General features: G+C 37.0%; 3 protein-coding genes across 10 annotated transcripts in view; 2 read left to right on the top strand and 1 right to left on the bottom strand.

Moving 5' to 3' along the window:
• The window catches only part of LOC111450770 (3beta-hydroxysteroid-dehydrogenase/decarboxylase-like), an 11,348-nt gene extending 6,984 nt beyond the window's left edge, over positions 1 to 4,364 (top strand). For all 4 annotated transcript variants that reach the window (XM_023091057.1, XM_023091054.1, XM_023091053.1 and 1 more), the window contains exons 10-13: positions 398 to 572; positions 740 to 896; positions 3,507 to 3,573; positions 3,942 to 4,364. In XM_023091057.1, the coding sequence (XP_022946825.1) occupies positions 398 to 572; positions 740 to 896; positions 3,507 to 3,573; positions 3,942 to 4,078 (536 nt within the window). In that variant the 3' untranslated portion in view covers positions 4,079 to 4,364. The remainder of the gene's footprint in view (positions 1 to 397; positions 573 to 739; positions 897 to 3,506; positions 3,574 to 3,941) is intronic.
• A 3,144-nt stretch (positions 4,365 to 7,508) lies between these two features.
• On the top strand, positions 7,509 to 14,029 carry LOC111450771. Of its 3 annotated transcripts, none has more exons than XM_023091058.1 (11): positions 7,509 to 7,954; positions 8,053 to 8,286; positions 9,116 to 9,207; positions 9,880 to 9,982; positions 10,241 to 10,503; positions 10,693 to 10,824; positions 11,577 to 11,699; positions 12,656 to 12,778; positions 12,936 to 13,153; positions 13,273 to 13,426; positions 13,534 to 14,029. In XM_023091058.1, the coding sequence occupies exons 2-11, from the start codon at positions 8,079 to 8,081 to the stop codon at positions 13,750 to 13,752; spliced, it is 1,635 nt and encodes a 544-aa protein (XP_022946826.1). In that variant the 5' UTR covers positions 7,509 to 7,954; positions 8,053 to 8,078; the 3' UTR covers positions 13,753 to 14,029. The 3 variants fall into 3 exon arrangements, with proteins under 3 accessions (XP_022946826.1, XP_022946827.1, XP_022946828.1); XM_023091059.1 differs by having other exon boundaries at positions 8,044 to 8,286; XM_023091060.1 differs by lacking the exon at positions 12,656 to 12,778.
• A 427-nt stretch (positions 14,030 to 14,456) lies between these two features.
• The window catches only part of LOC111450768 (endoribonuclease Dicer homolog 3a), a 19,407-nt gene continuing 14,484 nt past the window's right edge, over positions 14,457 to 19,379 (bottom strand). For 2 of the 3 annotated variants that reach the window (XM_023091050.1, XM_023091052.1), the window contains 7 exons: positions 18,676 to 19,152; positions 17,324 to 17,596; positions 16,807 to 17,133; positions 15,788 to 15,851; positions 15,600 to 15,671; positions 15,101 to 15,212; positions 14,457 to 14,924 (listed from right to left, as the gene is read on the bottom strand). In XM_023091050.1, the coding sequence (XP_022946818.1) occupies positions 14,717 to 14,924; positions 15,101 to 15,212; positions 15,600 to 15,671; positions 15,788 to 15,851; positions 16,807 to 17,133; positions 17,324 to 17,596; positions 18,676 to 19,152 (1,533 nt within the window). In that variant the 3' untranslated portion in view covers positions 14,457 to 14,716. Of the gene's footprint in view, positions 14,925 to 15,100; positions 15,213 to 15,289; positions 15,450 to 15,599; positions 15,672 to 15,787; positions 15,852 to 16,806; positions 17,134 to 17,323; positions 17,597 to 18,675; positions 19,153 to 19,379 lie in introns of those variants that run through there. The other variant, XM_023091051.1, reaches the window with a different exon arrangement.

The following is a 19,379-nucleotide window of genomic DNA, read 5'->3' as shown; positions in this document are numbered from 1 at the left end:
AAAAAAAAAAAAAAAAAAAAAAAGAAACCTTACATTGCTAAGAAATCTTCAACCATTTTTTTAACAATGTATTTGATCACATCCTAGAATTTATTAAACGAAGAGAATGAGAATTGGATATTGATTCTAGGTAAATTTAATGAACACAAGTAGTAATATGGGTTTTTATTTCACTTCTGGATGAATTAACATTTAGGATGTGAATTGGATATTGGTTTTAGATAAGTTTAATAAAACATTTTAGGAATCGAATTCTGATTCAAAAGAATCTGATTTTATTTCTCTTGTTCTCATACTTCACACTGATTTTTAATCTCATTCCTATTTGTGAACTGGACTTGTATGTATCAAAATATTGATGAACCAATAATCATTGCTGCTGTGCTACTTTTGGCAGCTGCTGACATTTTACTCTGGAAGGATAAAAGGAAGACATTGATAGCATTGCTAGTTTTGATGGCTATTTATTATAACTTCATTGCTCCTGAGTGTACCATGATCACTGCACTGTCGAAGCTTCTCTTGGTGGCATTCATATTTCTGTTTATTCATGGGATTTTACCAGAAAAAATGTACGTCTGCCTACTCTCCTAGACATGCTGTAAATTGCAGTTACATTTATGACAGATATTGGAATAAAATGGGACCTAGTATCGTGGTGTAGATGGATGGCCTGTGCAATCAAATTAGAAATCGTAGCATCAAATTTCAATTTCTAATTGTAATGATCTTCGTGCAGGTTTGGATATCAAGTTGAGAAAATTTCCTCTTCATGTTTTTCCTTGTCAGAAGAGAGGTCACGAAGCATTGTCATCAATATAGCATCATTTTGGAATTCTTTCGTTAGAAATTTTAAATCTCTTTCCAGAGGGAATGATTGGGTGCGCTTGCTTAAGGTAACCATCTTTGTTCTTTGTTCTTTTATTTTATTTTATTTATTTATTTTTTTTTAATGTTTTTTCGTTATTTCATAAACAAATTTTTGGCCTACTTTCATGCAATGCCCTTGCTATGAAAAGATAGAGATGTGAGAGTACAAGTTTCCCTTGCATATTACATGGATGGACCTTTCCATGCCTCAGTTGATGCTATACAAAATCGAGTTTTGCATCCCTGTGGTCGGCATTGCAATTAATTGATTATTCTTTTTTCTCTCTCTTTTTAATGGCACCATATTTCTTTCTAAAAAAAAGGAGAGATCGTTATAAGGTAAAGACAATACAAAAAGGACGGGAGATAAGATCCCCCCAGAAGAGAAGGGGTATAAAAGCACCCCAAATATAAGCCGATCAAGAAAGTAGGGAACTTAAAAAGCTTTCAGCATAAAGCGCTCCCGGGAACTTAAAAAGCTTTTAGCATAAGGCGCTCCCAGTAGAGGCTTTAAATGATACAAGCTCCAAAAAAATAAAAATTGGAAAGAAACCTGCATAACTCTTTAAAGGTTATATTGTTTCTTTTGATCCAAAGCAGCAAAGCTGTGCTTCTGTGACAGCCTCCTCTAGCAAGATAGAATTTTATGGAGAAGCAAGGAGACAACACTAGGACAGCACCAGGCCGTACCAAAGATGCTAAAATAACATTCAAACTCTTGGTGGTGAAACCACAAAGCAAGAATGGATGGTCATTGGTCTCCCCATCCCTTAAACAGTTAAAATTACCCAAGGATAAAAAGGAGGTTCTTTGTCTGCAACGTGTCTGGAGTGTTCCAGGCTTTGGTAAACGAAGGACCAGGTGAAAGAATTTGATTCTGTTGGGGTATTCCAACTTTCCATTTAAGCTTAAGTATGATCGACTTAGGGTGGAGAATGCAGCTTTGCAAGGCTAACTCCCTGAACTGTACAACATCCAAAAGGCATGATCATAATTTTGATTAGGAACCTGCTTCGTCAAGTTTACATGATAAAGTCAACCCACTCGTCCTGTTGAGAATCCATCCAGTTCACCTATTCAATCCTCTTAAAACATAGATCCCAGGTTCCGTTCTACCCTCTATCTAGCACTGTTACTTGTTTTCCCTTTCAATTTTCAAGAGCATATTAGAAATGAGAGATGCGAAGAAAGAACCAACTGCGTACCTAAAATCCGACTCAAACCATCTAGGTTTTGCACCTCCATGTAGAGCAGTCTTAAGGGCATCTAAAGGAGCCTGCTGGGATTTTTCATGTAAACCAACTAGGTTGAATTTTGCAAATATTCATACCAAGAATGGCTGGTTTTAGCCCATTTATGGTTGGAACTGAAACTAAGCAAAGAGTAACTTTCTCCAACTCTGTACCCGCAACATTTCTCATTATCACTGCTGTAAATGATAGTGGGGTAACGCGAACTTCCTGGATTTTCCATTGAAGCCCTAAATCCTGCCTTCCACCTTTAATTTGTCTATAAAATGCTTAAGAACCAACTACAAGCATAAAGAGAAAGGGGAGAGGATGGATACTCTTGCCTTGATGGGCCGTTTGGTATACAAGGTATTAGAGGATAGAAATGGGTAAGGATTTGTGATTCCCTTGTTTGATACAAGGTTTATGGAGTTGGCCATGGAGATAATCTATTTCTGGGCATCATTTACACCCATACATAAGAGTAGTCTAGACCCATACAAAAGTATGGGTTTTCTCTTTGCCTTGGGTCTTTTTTATCTTCTTTTAAACATTTTTATATTTAGCTTTTATGTTGAGCAATTAGTTAATTGATTGATGTGGATGTGGATGCTCAAGTTAATATAATTAATTATTTAGTTAGAATAAATTAATAATAATTTATCAAAATACATGATCATTTTTCTGATACAAAAATTTATTAAATGAATGCTATCACTTTGCTGCAATTATTTGTTAACATCTTAATTTACTTAATTAAAATTGGTTAAATTAATTTAGTAAAATCCTTTGTCAATAATTATAATCAATCATTTTTTATCTGTTTGTTGGATAATTTTGATTAGTTCATTAATTAATATATCAAAATTATACAAAAAAAATTGGGAATAATTTCATAAATAAACGGTAAACATCATTATTCCCATACTAATCGGATAGCAGCCAAACTTAGTCATATTTAATTTCCGGTAATATTATTTTCATACATCTCATTCTGATGCAATGTTTCCCATGGACATTAAGGATTATTTTTTATTTTTTATTTTTATTTTTAATAAATGGTCCCTATTCTCTAAAACAAATACCTTACCCTTTGGTTTATCATTGATCATTGATGAAGAAGGATTCACCTCCACAATCCTCCATCTTGGAATGATCCACCTCTTTCTCCCTGGCCCCCCAAATTAATGTTAGTGTTATTAAGTAAAGGGCAATATAAATCTCTTTTTTTTGTTTTTTGGTTACAATCTGAGACATGGATGCAATGTCTGATTTTAACAACCTAAATTGGTTAATGTAGAAAACAAAAGTAATGGGTATTCGAAAAATCAAAGTACGAGATATTCATATACTGTAAATTTAGAATCGTGTTTGATCAACTTAGATGTTGTTTTCATCAATTAACAGGTTTCTGTAGCACTGTTGGCTCTTAGCTTTATTGGACTGGTTTCTCTTCAAACTTTATATAAGACAGGTTCCTCTCTCTCCCTCTCTCCTCCTCCCCCATTGTATCATGAACTCTAGCAATCTCAATCATCTGGAATTGTAGGTTGATACCAAAGATAATTTGTCTCGACATATAAATTTTCCTTATTCATTATGTTCTTATCATTGTTCCTAATGCCTTCTTTGAATTTTTTCAATTTTCTTTTTGTCTTTATTTTCTTAAAAGAATTATTTGGATCACAGAAGTTCATACATATGTTTTGAGGAAAATCATTTATTTTAGAGACGTAACTTCCCATTCACTTTGATTTTAGTACTTTGGAGTTCTACGGATGAAAGTTTTTTATTTGCACGTACCATCTAGAAAGCTGAAGTATATTTGTCATAATATTGCAGTTGTTCTATTCGCCTTCACAGTTTTCTTCATATACGAGAAAAAGGAGCAAGAGATCGATTCTTTGTGTCAAAAATTTCAATTTTGGACGCAAAAGAAATGCAATGTGGTCGGAAAAGTTTCTACTTCACAAGAATAACGTGATTAGTGCAAGTTGTGTTTATACTAAGTGGCACCAAAGTTTACGTCCTCATCTTGCATTTCTGCCGAAGTGGGCTCATGCCCTGTTACAAATTTAATAAGCTTTATTCCGTGTCTCTGTTGGTTATCTTTTTCCATTTCCCCCTAGGGCTCGTGTAATTTCTTTCGCTCGTTGACAAACCTCCCCACCCTCAAATATATATGAAGAATTAATTTATTTCAATTTTACATATTACAATGTCAAGACGTTAATTATTTCAGTTGAAGATGGTTTGGGACATGTATTATTTAGAACTTTTGCTTGCTTATTCACAGACCCAAATTAGATATTCACAGGAAACTTGTTGAAAAGCACATGGATGATCTTGAAGACTGTTTCTTTTCCATAAAGCTTTTTGGTGAGGTTTATCACGGTTATCACCCTATCCTGATTGCTACCGTTGAAAATAGTAGTGCTTTCCTTAAAGCCTGACTTACATATGAAGCAATTGTACCTCTTTTTCAATTTAAATTTGTGTTCTGATCCTTATTTAATGGGTGATTCAAACAGGAGAACCATGAGAGAGACATGCACTTGAAGATCATGCTTCTTCAATGATTGCCACGAGCAAAATATTTGAAGTTCAATTACCCCTCGGTTGAAAGGTAGATGTCCTCTCCTCATTTTCATTGCTCTATTACATGGTGTTACGAAACTGCAATGACTTCCTTGTTGATGATGTTTTTTTTTTTAAAACTATTTTTTCCTAGTTAAAAACGTTTTTAAGTCAAGAAATTCCTTGGAAGTACCAAAATAGAGACACCAACCTGATAGGTCGTTTAACTAGATGAAACTTTATGTAACAACTTAAGCTTATCGCTAATAAATATTGTCTTCTTTGGACTTTTCCTTTCCAGTTTCCCTCTCAGATCCCACATTGGTTGGGGAGGAGAATGAAGCATTGCTCATAAGGGTGTGGAAACCTCTCTTTAGCAAACGTGTTTTAAAAACCTTGAGGGAAAGTCCAAAGAGAACAATATCGGCTAGTGGTGGGTAACCTTGAGGGAAAGTCTAAAGAGAACAATATCGACTAGTGGTGGGTTTCGGGCGTTACACTTTATCCATTTGGCCAACTTAGTGTTCATCAGCTGGTGCTTTTTTATCTGCTTGGAGATTGATAGTTTCGTTGACCCTCTGGCCTCTATTGATCTTTAACCAACTTTTTCCCTTTCCTGTTTCTTTCACTAACTTGGTGACGACCGGGCCTACTGACATACCCAAAAATGGCCGCACACCACTTTCTTTTCAATTGCAATTACTAGATAAGGCTTCTTTAGTTGACACTTTCTAGGTCTAAGCTAAACTAAAAGGTTGTCAGCTACAGTGTTTCCGATAGCAGTCTAACTAATTCTACATGTATACCCCTCTCTGGCTAGTCAAATAAAAACACATCAAAATATTTTTCTTCACCCTGGAAGAGGTACAGGTTCTTTGAGAGTGGCCGGGGATTGATGCCCTACTCTTATCTGTTTCTTCCTGAGCCTCCAAGTCTAGGACAACTTAAATCAATTGGTCATTTGCTGCTAGAGTGATTTAAATTTTAGGCTAAATTTCAAAAAGCACTCCCGAACTTTGTCCTTTGTTTAAAAAATACCTATGATCTTTCAAATTTTGCTATACTACTGTTGATCTTTTTTATAAATGATTCAGAACTAGCCTTAGTAGAAATCCTTTAGAATATAAGATGAAAATTGAGATTTATAATTGGTGTGGTACCGACTTGGAATAGTGTCTACGTTGTTTGGCGGATGTTCTCCGTTCCAAGTAAATGCCACACCATTCTTTGTTATATTATTGTTAACCATTTATGAACGTTTTAGAATTAGCTTTCGTTTGTAATACAAACTCAAATTAGGTGAAAAAAAAAAAAGGGCTTTTACTTGGGGTGGGTTAGGTGTTAGTTCAGATATTTTTCGAAAATTAATTAGAGTTTGGACTTCAATCCAATCCATCTAAATTAATTAATAATTACAGTTTTCTTTTCTTTTCTTGCAATAAAGTTATTTGTGCATGTCGTTATCTTTTTTAACTTCATTTTCACTCGATGACGACCCTTTTTTTTAAAAAAAAATAGTTAAAGTTCAGCCATTATTTTAATTTAATGCTTGAAAGTAAGGAAAGATATCATCATTTTGTGTATGTGTTCCCATTTAGCATACATCACATTACACGATCCAATTTAGAAGCAATGTTTAAGGGAAGAGTTGGGACCATACCACACTCTTCATCCACCTTTCTCAAATTTTAAGGCACATTTTACTCTAACTTTATATTGTATTAAATGCAATATAAATTGTAAGATCAAATGTCTTATTTATTTTGAATGATAGGGGTGTTCGTATGACCCAAGAACTCAGCTAATTCGAACTACTCCATACTTAGGTTTTTTTTTTATAGTTTGGATTGAGTTGAATTTTTTAAAAATTGAAAATTTGAGTCAGTTTACCGAGTTCATATTTTTTTGTCAGATCAATTTTACCAATTAAGCTAACTCTAAAATAATTTATGTTTGAATTTTATGAGATTTTAGTTATTAGTGTAAACTGATATTTGAATTTTATGAGATTTTAGTTTATTAATGTAAATTGATTCTTGAATTTTATGAGATTTTAGTTATTAATATAACATGTAATTGTGTTTTAGATAAGTATGATTTTTGTTTTTTTATTTTTAAACGAACTTGAAAATAGAAGGTTGAGTAGGGTTATGAACTCTATTCGAGTTACGTCACCAACCGAACCAACTCAAAAAAAAAATTCAGAGAAAATGTACCGTAGTATTTCAATCATCCCTTTTGAATGAAACCCTAATCGGATGTTTCGTTCAAAGCAATTTACGTTCTTTAAAAGAATTTTCAGAATTTTTTAAATAGTTTTGGTTAAAATCTGTCCTGTTTTGTGAGATTTTAGAATTAACTCGAGTTTTGAACAATGTAATGATTATCAAGCTATTTCCTAAATGTCATTAAATTCGACATTTTTTTTTACTCATGGGTACTTGAATTATATCTTGTTGATGGATGGATTAAATTTTAAAGACAATAAAATATAATTATAAAAATTAAAAATTAACACATTAAATTTGAAGTTTTAAAAAATAAAACCAAATTAAAATTTCAAACAAATAATTATATTAATTAACAATTTAGACTCTTTATTAGAAAGTTATAACTACTTTCTTTTCTAAGTAAGGAAAAAAAAGTAGTTGTATTAATTCAAATTTGAAAATTAAAAATTAAATAAAAACTATATTCTAAAATAGATTTTTTTTTCTAATTTAATATATAAGTATTTATTTAATATTTTCAAAGCTTATATATTTTGTTAGACATTAAGAAAAAAGAAAATTAAATAGATAAAAATTGTAATATTATTTATTAACCTCGAAGGTTGAAACTTTGAAGAGCAGGAAGAAGTGTAGCAGTAAAGCCGGAGTTGAATGCTCCACTCTCAAAGCTCTGCACTTTACTTCACAAAAGTTGGGTTTCGCGTGTAAAGGAGAAGCTTGGATTACTCTCAAGAATCCCCCATTTTGTTTTTAATTCCATTTGTTCTTCCTTTTCAATCCCTATTTTGCTTTTCTCTTCGATTTGTTCTTCCCAATCCAATTTTCCCTTTTCCCTTTTCCATTTCTGAGATTATTTCTTCTGATTCGGTCAAATAATCTTCCGAAATCTTCTTTTCATGTCATTTCTGCCTCCTCGTTACGGATTACGCTCTGTAATGTTTCAAAATTCCTTCCCGCCTTTGATTAAATTACACATTTTCCCTTCCTTTTGCCTGTTCTTCGATCTCCTTTCTCGGAATCGCCACGGTGTTCAGTTTTATGCAATGAGTATATTCCATCATTTCGATTCTTAGTCGTTTTTTGTGCTCTTTTTGTCGTTCTAGGGTTTAACTTTTCTAAATCTGTCCTGTTTTGAGGTTTTGCAGTAAGGTAATTGGCGTTGGTGGTGGTTATGGGAGGTGGTACGGTCGATGTGGTTAGCAGTAAAGGTTGTTCGCGGCTGCTTTTTGGATTCTCATCGCCGCTATCGTCATTGGGAGGTTTGCAACAGCTTGACTCCATGTCTCTTGCTTCATCGTCTTCAAGGTCTGAATCGGTGAAAGCTTCATTAACTGGTCCCTTTACTGGACTCGTAATTTGCGTTACTGGTTTATCTAAAGGTTGGTTATATGCTATAAATCTTTTCTTCAATGTTCTTATTCTTTGTGATCATCATTGTTCATGTGTATTTTGAGTTTACTTGTGAATCTTTTCTTCTGCTTCTTCAATTCGTCTCGGTTGTGGAGCTTGTAAGATGAAAACCTCTCCCTAGCAGACACATTTGAAAACCTTGAGGAGAAGCTCGAACGGGAAAGCTTAAAGAGGACAATATCTGCTAGTGGTGGGCTTAGGCTATTACAAATGGCATTAGAGTCAAGACACCGGGTGATGTGCCAGTGAGGAGGCTGTTCCTCGAAGGGGTAGACACGAGGTGGTGTGCCAGCAAGGATGCTGGGCCCTGAAGGGGGTGGATTTGGTGGGGAGGTTGTTCCCCGAAGGGGGTAGACATGAGGTGGTGTGCCAACAAAGACGGTGGGCCCTAAAGGGGGTGGATTTAGTGGGGGTCCCACGTTGATTGGAGCAATGAATGAGTGCCAGCGAGGACGTTGGGCCCTGAGGGGGGTGGATTGTGAGATCTCACTTCGGTTGGGGAGGAAACACCCTCTATAATAGTGTGGAAACTTTTACCTAGCAGACGCATTTTAAAAACCTTGAGGGGAAGCCCGAAAGGGAAAGCCCAAAAAGGACAATATCGGCTAGCGGTGGGCTTCTACTGTTACAAAAATTCTAATGGTTTTCAGCTTGTTTAACCAATTATTCCAAATATTGATAGTTTCTAAATAAAGAATGTTGTTGAGATATCTGTTTAAGATGTCTATAATGATGATTTGTTCATCTTTGAATAAGTTTTGCTGCAATTATCGATAATTTGCTTCTTGTTTTTGGCAGAAGCAAGGAAACAAGTTAAGGAAGCTACAGAGAGATTAGGTGGACAATACAGCCCCAATTTGCATCCACAATGCACTCATTTGGTGGTTCAAATATCCTTTAGCTTATCTTGGGTATACTTAACTTTGTTTCTTTTTTTTAATATGATATTGGTTGGGCATTCAAACCCCTTTGGTAAAACTTTTATGACCTGCATCCCTACTTGTTTTGTACTGAATTACCAGATTTTGTTGATAGGGTTAATAAGAAAAGATATGCATATTCTTAAAACTTAGTGAGGTATTGATTAATGGTGGTACTATGAGATGGCGATTTGACTACTGTATTGGGAATCATAGTTGGCGTACTAGTAATTGTATGGTTAGAAAGAGAAAATTGTAAGATCCTACTTCGGTTGGAGAGGGGAACGAAGCATTCCTTATAAGGGTGTGGAAACCTCTCCCTAGCAAACGCGTTTTAAAATCGTGAGGCTGATAGCGATACGTAACAGGCTGAAGCGGACAATATTTGCTAGCGGTGGGCTTAGGCGGTTACAAAAATATACGCATGGATTGGACTTGAATATGCGGGTCCTTTTTTGTCCATTTTCTTAAGGAATTGCTTCTTATGAAAAAAAATGTATTGGGTCAATCTTTTTACACTCGTAGGTTCTATAATTTCTTCGGAGTGGTAGAAATTTCATAGCCTAAGTGATTATTTTATCGTTAATCGGTCGAGTATTGAAAGCCAATGTTGGTATGAATGAACACCTTGACAGATACCACAGCTTAGGTGGACGCAAATTCGAGCACGCCTTTAAGCATGGATCAAGAAATGGGCTATTTGTTGTCTCTCTTGGCTGGTTTGTAGATAGTGTACGGAGAAATGGTAAGAAGAAGCTTTGAGTGCTAACTGGTTATGATATTTTTCGTTTAAGTTTCGTTCTCATGTATCATGGCTATGTTCGGGATGAGGGGGGCATACATGGGGCATATAATCACCGACATAAATACTAATTACAATCTTACTTTTCTTTATAGGCTAAATTAATAAAAATACCCCTAAACTTTGTACTTCCTCTCGAGGAGTTACTAGTTTTACTATAAGCATTTGTGTCAGATGTATGACTGTGATCATCTTTTACAGTAAGACTGAGCGAGTCGCTTTATAATATCAAGAGTCTCGGAGAAAATAGTGGACGAATGGATGAACTGAACCAACTAGTAGGGTCCAATGGTGATGGAAATTCCTGCCTTCCAGTGGGCATTCATGGAGTTGAGCAAAATGATATGAGAGGAGAATCTCATTTACCATTCTCTAAGCGAGATCGTGACAGAAAAAAGGACTCTAATCTCTCGGGTCAATCCGTGTATATTGATACCGACATTTCATCAGAGCTGCGACAAAAGGTAATCTTATTATAAACTCCGTAGTTTTATAGCTCTAACTGATGAACACTAAGGAGGTGACTATTGGTGTATGCTAATGTTAGACTACATAAGTAATATGGAACTTCATGACCGTGAAGCTGCTAGTATCTGGTAGTTTGCAGGCTATCGAGGCTGCTAAGGGGATGATTGATTCTCAAATTTTTGTAGGTTATCGAGGCAGCTAAGGGAGTCGGTGCCTCGCTTGTCGATCAATGGTTTGCTGGTTGCAGCACGAGTCACGTGGTTTGTGAAAGGACTTCCGTCCATCGATATCTTGGCCACTCCAGCAATTTAGTTACAGTAAGTGGTGTTTCATTTGTGTGTTCATATGAAGCTGATTTTTTTTTTTCTCTATGTTTTCGTAATGGTGGACTTTTCTTGGACAGGAATTTCTTTTCAAATATATATGAGCTATAGTTTTTGCTGTCTTATATCATGTCTGTATTTATACGTATAAAACAACTTGAATAGCCCTATCTAACAGCCCAAGCCAGATATTGTTCTTTTTGGACTTTCACTTTTGGACTTTCCTTCAAGGTTTTTAAAACGCGTCTACTAGGGAAAGGTTTTCACACCCCTATAAATAATATTTCGTTCTCCTCTCCAACTGATGTGGGATCTTACAATCCACCCCCATTCAGGGCCCAGCGTCCTTGCTGGCACTCGTTCCTTGCTCCGGTTGAGGTGGGACCCCCCAATCCATCCCCTTCGAAGCCCAGCTTCCTTGTTAGCACACTGCCTCGTGTCCACCCCCCTTCAAGGCTTAGTCTTCTTGCTGGCGCATCGTCCAATGTCTGGTTTTGATACCATTTGTAACAGCCCAAACCCACTGCTAACAGATATTGTGTCTTCTTTGGGCTTTCCCTTTCAGGTTTCCCTTCAATGTTTTTAAAACCCATTTACTAGGGACAGGTTTCCATACCCTTATAAAGAATGCTTCGTTCTTCTCCCCAACCGATGGGATCTGTCATAAAAGATTTATCTTTTGAGATTACTTTGTGTGTTCTTTTAAATGTTTTAGCTTCACTGAGATTCATCTGATAATGTCTCAGCCACTCTGGGTTCTGAAAACTGTGAATGAGAAACATACACAAAGACTTATTCACGTGTCTGCCGACTTGGCTCGACAAATTAGTTCAACACTTGAAGATCTTTCTGCCGAAGATTCTACGGAGGTACGTTTGACTTTTTAATCCTTTGTTGAGCATTTTATAACGTGGAAACATCATTGTTAGTAATTTTGATGAAGTTTCTTGCTATCTGGATTTCGGGATTGCACTTATTCTAGCTTATATCTCAGTCTCATGCTGATACAGTATTAATAGTGAACCGTTATCGTGCAGTAATCGAGATGGCAGTAAAATTTTCAGTTTAAATAGCCTGAATTTACCCAACACAAAGCCAGTAAGCAACAGGAAAGGTCACATTATAACAAAACTAAAAAACGTACTTCTAACGTGAAAACATTAACTCCAGCTCTTGCTCATAACATAGAGCAGGAAATCTTTATATTAGTGTTGTTATCTAGTGTATTCCCTTGTTTTTCCCCCCTCTTCTCAAGCTTATCGCTAGCACATATTGTCCGCTTTAGCCCGTTACATATCGTTGTCAGCCTCACGGTTTTAAAACGCATCTGCTAGGGAGAGATTTTCACACCTTTATAAGGAATATTTTGTTCCCTTCTCCAACCAATGTGGGGTCTTACAATCCACCCCCTTGGGGGCCTAGCGTCCTTGCTGGCACACTATCCGGTGCCTGGCTCTAATACAATTTACAACAGTTTAAGCCCACCGCTAGTAGATATTGTCCGCTTTAGTCCATAACATATCGCTGTCAGCCTCACGGTTTTAAAATGCGTCACTAAAAAAAGGTTTTCACACCCTTATAAGAAATGTTCCGTTCCCTCTCCAACCAATGTGGGGTCTCACAATCCATCCCCATTGGGGGCCTAGCGTCCTCGCTGACACATCGCCCGGTGCCTGGCTCTGATACCATTTGTAATAGTTCAAGCCCACCACTAGCAGATATTGTCCGCTTTAACCCGTTACATATCGCTATCAGCCTCAGTTTTAAAACGCGTCCTCTTCTCTTTTTCACTTGGTTATTAATTGCTATTGTTCATGATCTGCAGGCAAGAAATAGGCAAGCAGAAGATGCTAGAAATTTTAGAAGTAAGGCAACCCAGGCGGAACGTGAACAGATGATTTCAAATGCTAAACTTGGGGTGAGGAAACGTCGTGCTTGTCGATTGCAGGTTGTCCCTTATTTGAATCTTATTTGGGGCCTTTCTATGTTTGTTTGTTGTTCATGTTTGATTGTGCTTCTCTGCTTCACCTTCAATATAGTTGAATTTGAAAATCAAGATTGAAGAGAATTATGGTATTTATCAGTTTGTTATCTTCTTTTTACAGACGTTTCAAAACCCAATACGTCCGTTAACTCCGAGTAGCCTTTTGGATTCAATCTGCTGGTCAATATCTGAGCCAAGTTCATCTGCTTCTGTTTACACAGACTCTTTCAGTAGTGAAGGTGTTAGTGAGCATCATACTCCAGAGTTCTTTGATGCAACAGGAGATGGCAAGGAATCAGAATCTTCATTCGCAAACCTAACTCGTCCGCTCAGTGAAAGGTCAGATTACTTTTTATGGTTTGAGATCGATGCGTTTGATCGGTTACCCCGTAGTTTGAGTAATGTTGAACTCAGGCAGCAACTGAATTTTTTTTCTCATTTTTCACTTTCACTTGCAGTGAGAAGTCTGAAATTGTATTCAAAAACCATTACTTGACCATACTATTTCCAGCGGATCGTTTCTTCGAGATGGGTCCATCGTCAAGGACGTTTTTTAACAGCAACGGGTTCACATGTTTGCAGATTCTCGATCATATTTATACGTTTTATCAGGTATTACTATGCCATAAGTTTCTTGTGTTCTGTAAAGATTTGGCATGTTGATTAGGATGGAGGTGAGTTAATCATTCTTACAAGAAACTGAATGCTTCTGGTTGCAGGAGAACATGTCGGATCATGAAATAGAGATGGCAATTCACTCTGACTCGAGACATGCTGACCGACTTCGATCAGCTTACTGCAGTAGAGAAACAACAGAATCTGGTTATACAGCTTTCAAAAGGATCGAATTCTTGGGGAGCCGTAGAAGTTTTGAAATGTTGAAGCGTGTTAGCGTCGACAACAACAGTAACGTCTACGAATTATTGATCAGAGCATGAGACTGCTATACCGGACAGTGGGGTCTTCATTCGATCCTTACTGTGAGTTGCTCTTGCATCAACATATTGATTTTCATGCTAAGCTAATGTTAACATGTTTGAGAATTAAGTCTAAGCTTCACAGTTGAATCTTGTTGATCAGAGCATTAGTGCACTCTCTTCAACTTGTTAGGCGGTGAAGTTTTTCAAATCATTTCATCTGTAACGTAGGCTTTGTTTTGTTTGAGAATTATTTCACCAATAATACAGTAAAAATAAATATTCGAATAATTGTTTCATCGGTTGTAGCGTGCCATTGGCATCGTCATTGTTCCTGATGGTTAATTGTAACCGCAATCTTGCCATGGTCATTCCTCTTGGTAGCGTAAAGCGTCTTAAATCATTGTGACGAACTACCTCTAATAGTTTCTTCATTTCATAGTGTAATCGATGTTTTAAATTTGAAAGCTTGTTTAAGACCATCAGACTTGTAACGACCTATGGAACGAAGGAATTCTCCTTCGTTCAAGAGGGTTCGTCCTCGTTCTTTGAAGACAACAATCACTAGTGTGAGACAATGGTAGCAACAAAGACGACAATCACAAGACAGCAGTTGAAACCTAAGTATACAAAATGCCTCTAGTAGTTGGGTTCAATTTATTTTAGAGTAACCTACTAATTGTTCTCCACTAACTCGTTACACTTCAATTGCAAATAATTCTTTGAGTCCCAAGAAAATGGAGTTTTGGTTTGATTTCCCTATATAACCTCGGTAATTTGATGCTCTTATATCAATACTATACTCGTCAACCCCTAAGCATATATCAATTAACTAATACATTAAATCTTCCATGAAAAGGGTTTAAATCTCTTTACTAGTGAGACTATCAACCCTAAAGTTTAAATCTCTGGACTAGTGATATCCGCCCTAAAGATAAACCTAAACCTGTGATGTAACAGACTATACATATATTAATGACAAGGCTCATGCGTCATTAATAACGACTCTTCCTCGTTGTCGGAGTTCCTCAAGCATGACGAGAGATGCTGAGTCAAGCGAGCTCTTCTTATCGGCTCGGGCATCACCTTTACATTCAATACAGCCAGCATTGGGTATTTGCAGAATAATACTTGACAAGTAACTGTTAAATCCTTTTCTTCTCTCCGAGCCTTCGCCAATGTCTATTAGGACTCTGTATGGAGAACAAGGAATTATTACAAAAATAAACTGGGTAAATCAACAGAAGAAATATTTTGGAGTCGACACTGTGGTGCTACTCGATCGACTCTCGGGGCGTGTACGTGGATGCAAACACAAAAAATAGTATCCAAACAGAATAGAGAAGATGAGAACCAATATTCAACTAACCTTGATTTATTTTCTACTGTATTGAAAGTTGGCATTGGCCACTGCAGTTTCTTGCATAGTTCAAACAAAGTACTCCGTGGTCCTCCTTTCTTCAAGTTGATTGGTCCAATAACTGCAACGTGGGCAAAAATGAATTTATAAATCAATGAAAAGGAGCTTGACTTGAATTCCTAAAGTAAGCTAGAAATGAATGATATTAACTCATTTCTTGTCATGAATCCGAGATAAGGATTTTGGGAACGTTGCTTAGAATGGTACAAGCCACAACATATCAGTAAAACTCCAGCAATTAATTAACATATAATCAATGTACAGCATTTGTGTAATAAAAGATTCTTTGTTTTTTCCCCTACACATTCAAACAGTTGAAATCATCAACATATCATCTAGTTAAACAAGGTTCAAATCAGTGAACTTAAAACTTTTTATGAGTTATCAAATTCTCCGGCGTTCAAATATATTCAACCAATGAAATCAAATTATGAGAACAGAAGCAAACCAGGGGTCTCGGAGTTGGGATCACAGGCATCTGTAGAACAGTTGATAGATGATGAGAGAACCATAGCAGCCTCTGCACGAAAAATAAAATAAAATAGGGACCATCACCACCACCATTATACTTATCTTAAGGATTATAGAAACCAAAGAAAAAACCAACTTTTTTGCTCCCAGGAAAATGACACTCACCAACGCAACTGGGATTTTGTTTTCTCTTCTTGGAGCCAGAACGAGAGTAAGAAATTCCTCTGGTCTGTTATCAGAATAGTCCAAAATGAGTACCATACCAAATAAAAAGTTGAAATGCCAAATAGTATGGAAAATAAAGGTCTAGATAAATAAAAATTTCATGTATAAGAAAGGATTGCTGAAAAGGCGATAAGCTAAGCTATCCACTAAAGGAACCAAGGGGTTAAGAGAGAGAGAGGGAAAGTTTTCATTTTTGTTTTTATAAGAAATTGAATCTCACTGTGAGATCATCGGTTGGAGAGGAGAATGAAGCATTCTTTATAAGATTATGGAAACCTCTCTCTAACAGACGCATTTTAAAAATCTTGCAGAGAAGCCTGAAAGGAAAACCCCAAAGAGGATAATATTTGCTAGTGATGGGCTTGGGTCGTTACACTCACCGAAGGAAAAGAAAAAACTTATCTAAGACGGAGGACGAAACATTTAATTAAGGTCTATGTTATTCCACGATGAAATGTTTCTTACCTTCGAAACTAATTGGAATAGAGAATATAAGTTCGACGCCATAATCCTAAAAGTTTTTCATAACAAGCAAGCAGTGTCAAATAAAGCAGAAATCTCTAACACCGAGACATCACTAATAGCGACGCATGCAAAGTTCATATTCCCTCCATACAGAATATGAACTTGGTTTTCAAGTGGACGACCCCCAAAACCTTTCCAATCAAGATAACTTTCATTTCTGAACAGAACATCTAAATTCTAATATTCTCTCTCTGTAGAAGACAGAAGTAAACGAGGATTCAAAGATACTGAGCATAAACGACATACAAGCATGTGAATGCAGTAGACAAAATTACATAAAAGTTGACCAAACAAACCCAAAAAAACAATGCAAGGCTTGTAAAGCCCAAGATTGGGCTATTAATCTAATTCTAAATTCTGATGCTCTGATTCTTTTCATTAAATAAAAGAAGAGAAATAATCAAATTTTGGCTATTGAAAAGGCAACATCTTACCTCAAGTTGAACTAATATGCGTTGAGCAGCTTCTCCTCTTGAGGCTTTTCTGGTTCGTTCATATCCTTCACCTACTAATAGGACATCTTGCAACTGTAATCTAAGTTCTGCATGAAAAATTTCTCCCTTCCTAGTACATTTATCTTTGATGAAATACCCCAGAGAATCACATAATTCAATTAGTTCTCGGAGTGGTGGAAGTTCAAGTTTATCAGGGGTCACTAATGGAGTTAATAGTGGCTTATATATTTTCCATACTTCGTCAAGATTAAGCTTTGTGTCAATCAGTATGGCACCCGAAATACTTTCCACCATATCACCAAGAACCTGTAGAAGAAAAAGATAATAGAAAAGTTGAGAACCAAGAAATCGGGGAGAAAGTAAGCTGTGTAATACAAAGAACATAGTACAAATGGATTTCTAATTTTTAAATAATATATGAAACTCCATGTCAAGAAAATATGGAAAATAATGGCATAATAATTGCAGTACAAATACAAATTTGAGTGACAAGTACCTTTGGGCCTTTATTTCCATGCAGTGACTTTCCAGCATCATGAGACTCGGACAAGTACTTCACATACTCAGTAATTTGACTAATCAGAAGCCCAGAACAATGTTGAAGATGTTGCTGAAGATTCCGTCTCACAGCCACTTGAGCAAAAGTTTCATTATTAACAGAAGCTGAACGTAAATCAGTCAACTCCCCTGGGTCAATATCCGAGTACTTCTGATAATAATACCATGTAATGAGCAAGTCTAACACTGAGTCACCAAGAAACTCAAGCCTCTGAGTAAAGAAAGAAAGAGAAATCAGGTGGAGTTCTCACATTCCTACATCATCATTCTTTCGACATGTAATTGCTTCTAATCTTTGATTTTTTGGAGGAATATATAACATAAAGGAGAAAGAAAGCCTTAAATCAACTATGAAATTGGTTACAATTAGCAACATCTTCACTTTTATGCTCCCTAAATCATAAAAAGAGTTTGCTTTATGTCTTTGGACTGAAAACCATACCCCTTGCTGGAATCAAGCCACTAGATACACAATCACCAAAAAGGGATGAGGGGAATTAACACTATGGTGATAGGGTCTCGAGAAAGGTACCCAACTTGATGGTGCCAATGTGTTTTTCATTAGCCGGAGGGAAGCGGAGGACTTGGATCATATGCTTTGGGCTTGTGATTGTGCATATTAAGTTTGGAGTCAGTTTTTTGAGAAGTCTGGTTTGGTTTTGGTTTGGCAAGGCACATAAGCTGTGGTGATAATTACGGAGTTCATTCTCCATCCTCATTTTTCGTGATAAAAAGGGTTTTTGACAAACTGGGGTGTGTCATTGCTTGGAGGCTTTGGAGAGAAAGAAACAATAAAATTTGTAAGGGTTTGAGAGGCCTCTGAGTAAGGTGTGTTGAGGATTATTGGGAGTTTTCCCACGTTGGTTAATTTAGTGGAAGATCATGGGTTTATAAGTGGGGAATATTATCTCCATTGGTATGAGGCCTTTTGGGGAAGCCCAAAGCAAAGCCATGAGAGCTTATGCTCAAAGTGGACAATATCATACTATTGTGGAGAGTCGTGATTCCTAACAAGGTGTGGTACAAGATTAGATTCAACGTGTCCTTTTGGAGGTTAGCAAATTTACTCTTTTTTTTTGTAATTATCAGTTAGGTTTTATTTTGTTAGATTGGAGGTCACTTTTGCAGTTGCCTTCATTTTTTGTGGGCTCTTCTTTTTGTAGGCTCGTGTATTCTTCATTTTTTCTCGATGAAAGTTCGGTGGTTCATATAAAAAAGAAAGAGAGGGCTTCGGGTAGAGAGAGTAACTACAATCAATTATAAGAGAAAACAGTGAGTTTCCTTGACTACCTGGTAACAGTAATTAACACCAAGTCCTTGATCAGATGTGTGTGTTATAGCCTCCAGCAATAATCCTTTGACAGCAAATTCATATCCAATTTTCGACTCTAAGGTTGCGATCTCAGTATCTTTCAAATTGCAGGATCTCAAAGATGCAGAAGCAATTGCATCAACAACTAATGCTACGTCAAGATCAGCATCAATTCCAAGCCACTTAATCACATGAAGTGCAGCAATGATTCCACCATCAACATAATAGGCGCCTATAAGGGCTTCAGCACAGTCGGCTATAGTTTTTGAAACCAACCACCTATGACCCTTATCACAGCACTTACCCAAAACAACTTTTGGATCTTCAGAGCAGAACTTGTCATCCAAAGGAACCTCTGCTGTATCCACTCCACATTTACAGGGAACAGGACGAAGAGTACAATGTCCTGGTGCCACCCAACGACGTGGATCAAATGCAGAATCACGAATGTATCCCTAAAAGTAAGATTAAACAATAGATACAGTTATCTCATAAAATTTGTGTGTGCGCACATTTGCCATTGAAAAAGTAAAATTAAAGCTAAAGTCCCCCCCCCCCCCCCCCCCCCCCCCCCCCCCCCCCCCCCCCCCCCCCCCCCCCCCCCCCCCCCCCCCCCCCCCCCCCCCCCCCCCCCCCCCCCCCCCCCCCCCCCCCCCCCCCCCCCCCCCCCCCCCCCCCCCCC

This window comes from Cucurbita moschata, unplaced genomic scaffold (assembly GCF_002738365.1).
Source record: "Cucurbita moschata cultivar Rifu unplaced genomic scaffold, Cmos_1.0 Cmo_Scf00012, whole genome shotgun sequence".
Lineage (NCBI taxonomy): Eukaryota > Viridiplantae > Streptophyta > Magnoliopsida > Cucurbitales > Cucurbitaceae > Cucurbita > Cucurbita moschata.
Note: the sequence above shows the minus strand (reverse complement) of the source record. Positions and strands in the feature narration are given on the sequence as shown.

Excerpts from the sequence above, each read along its gene's own strand:
- LOC111450771 (XM_023091058.1), top strand. The coding sequence starts at position 8,079 with ATGGGAGGTGGTACGGTCGATGTGGTTAGCAGTAAAGGTTGTTCGCGG. Across the intron at positions 8,287-9,115 it reads CGTTACTGGTTTATCTAAAG|AAGCAAGGAAACAAGTTAAG; the intron begins GTTGGTTATATG and ends TGTTTTTGGCAG. Across the intron at positions 9,208-9,879 it reads GCACTCATTTGGTGGTTCAA|AGCTTAGGTGGACGCAAATT; the intron begins ATATCCTTTAGC and ends GACAGATACCAC.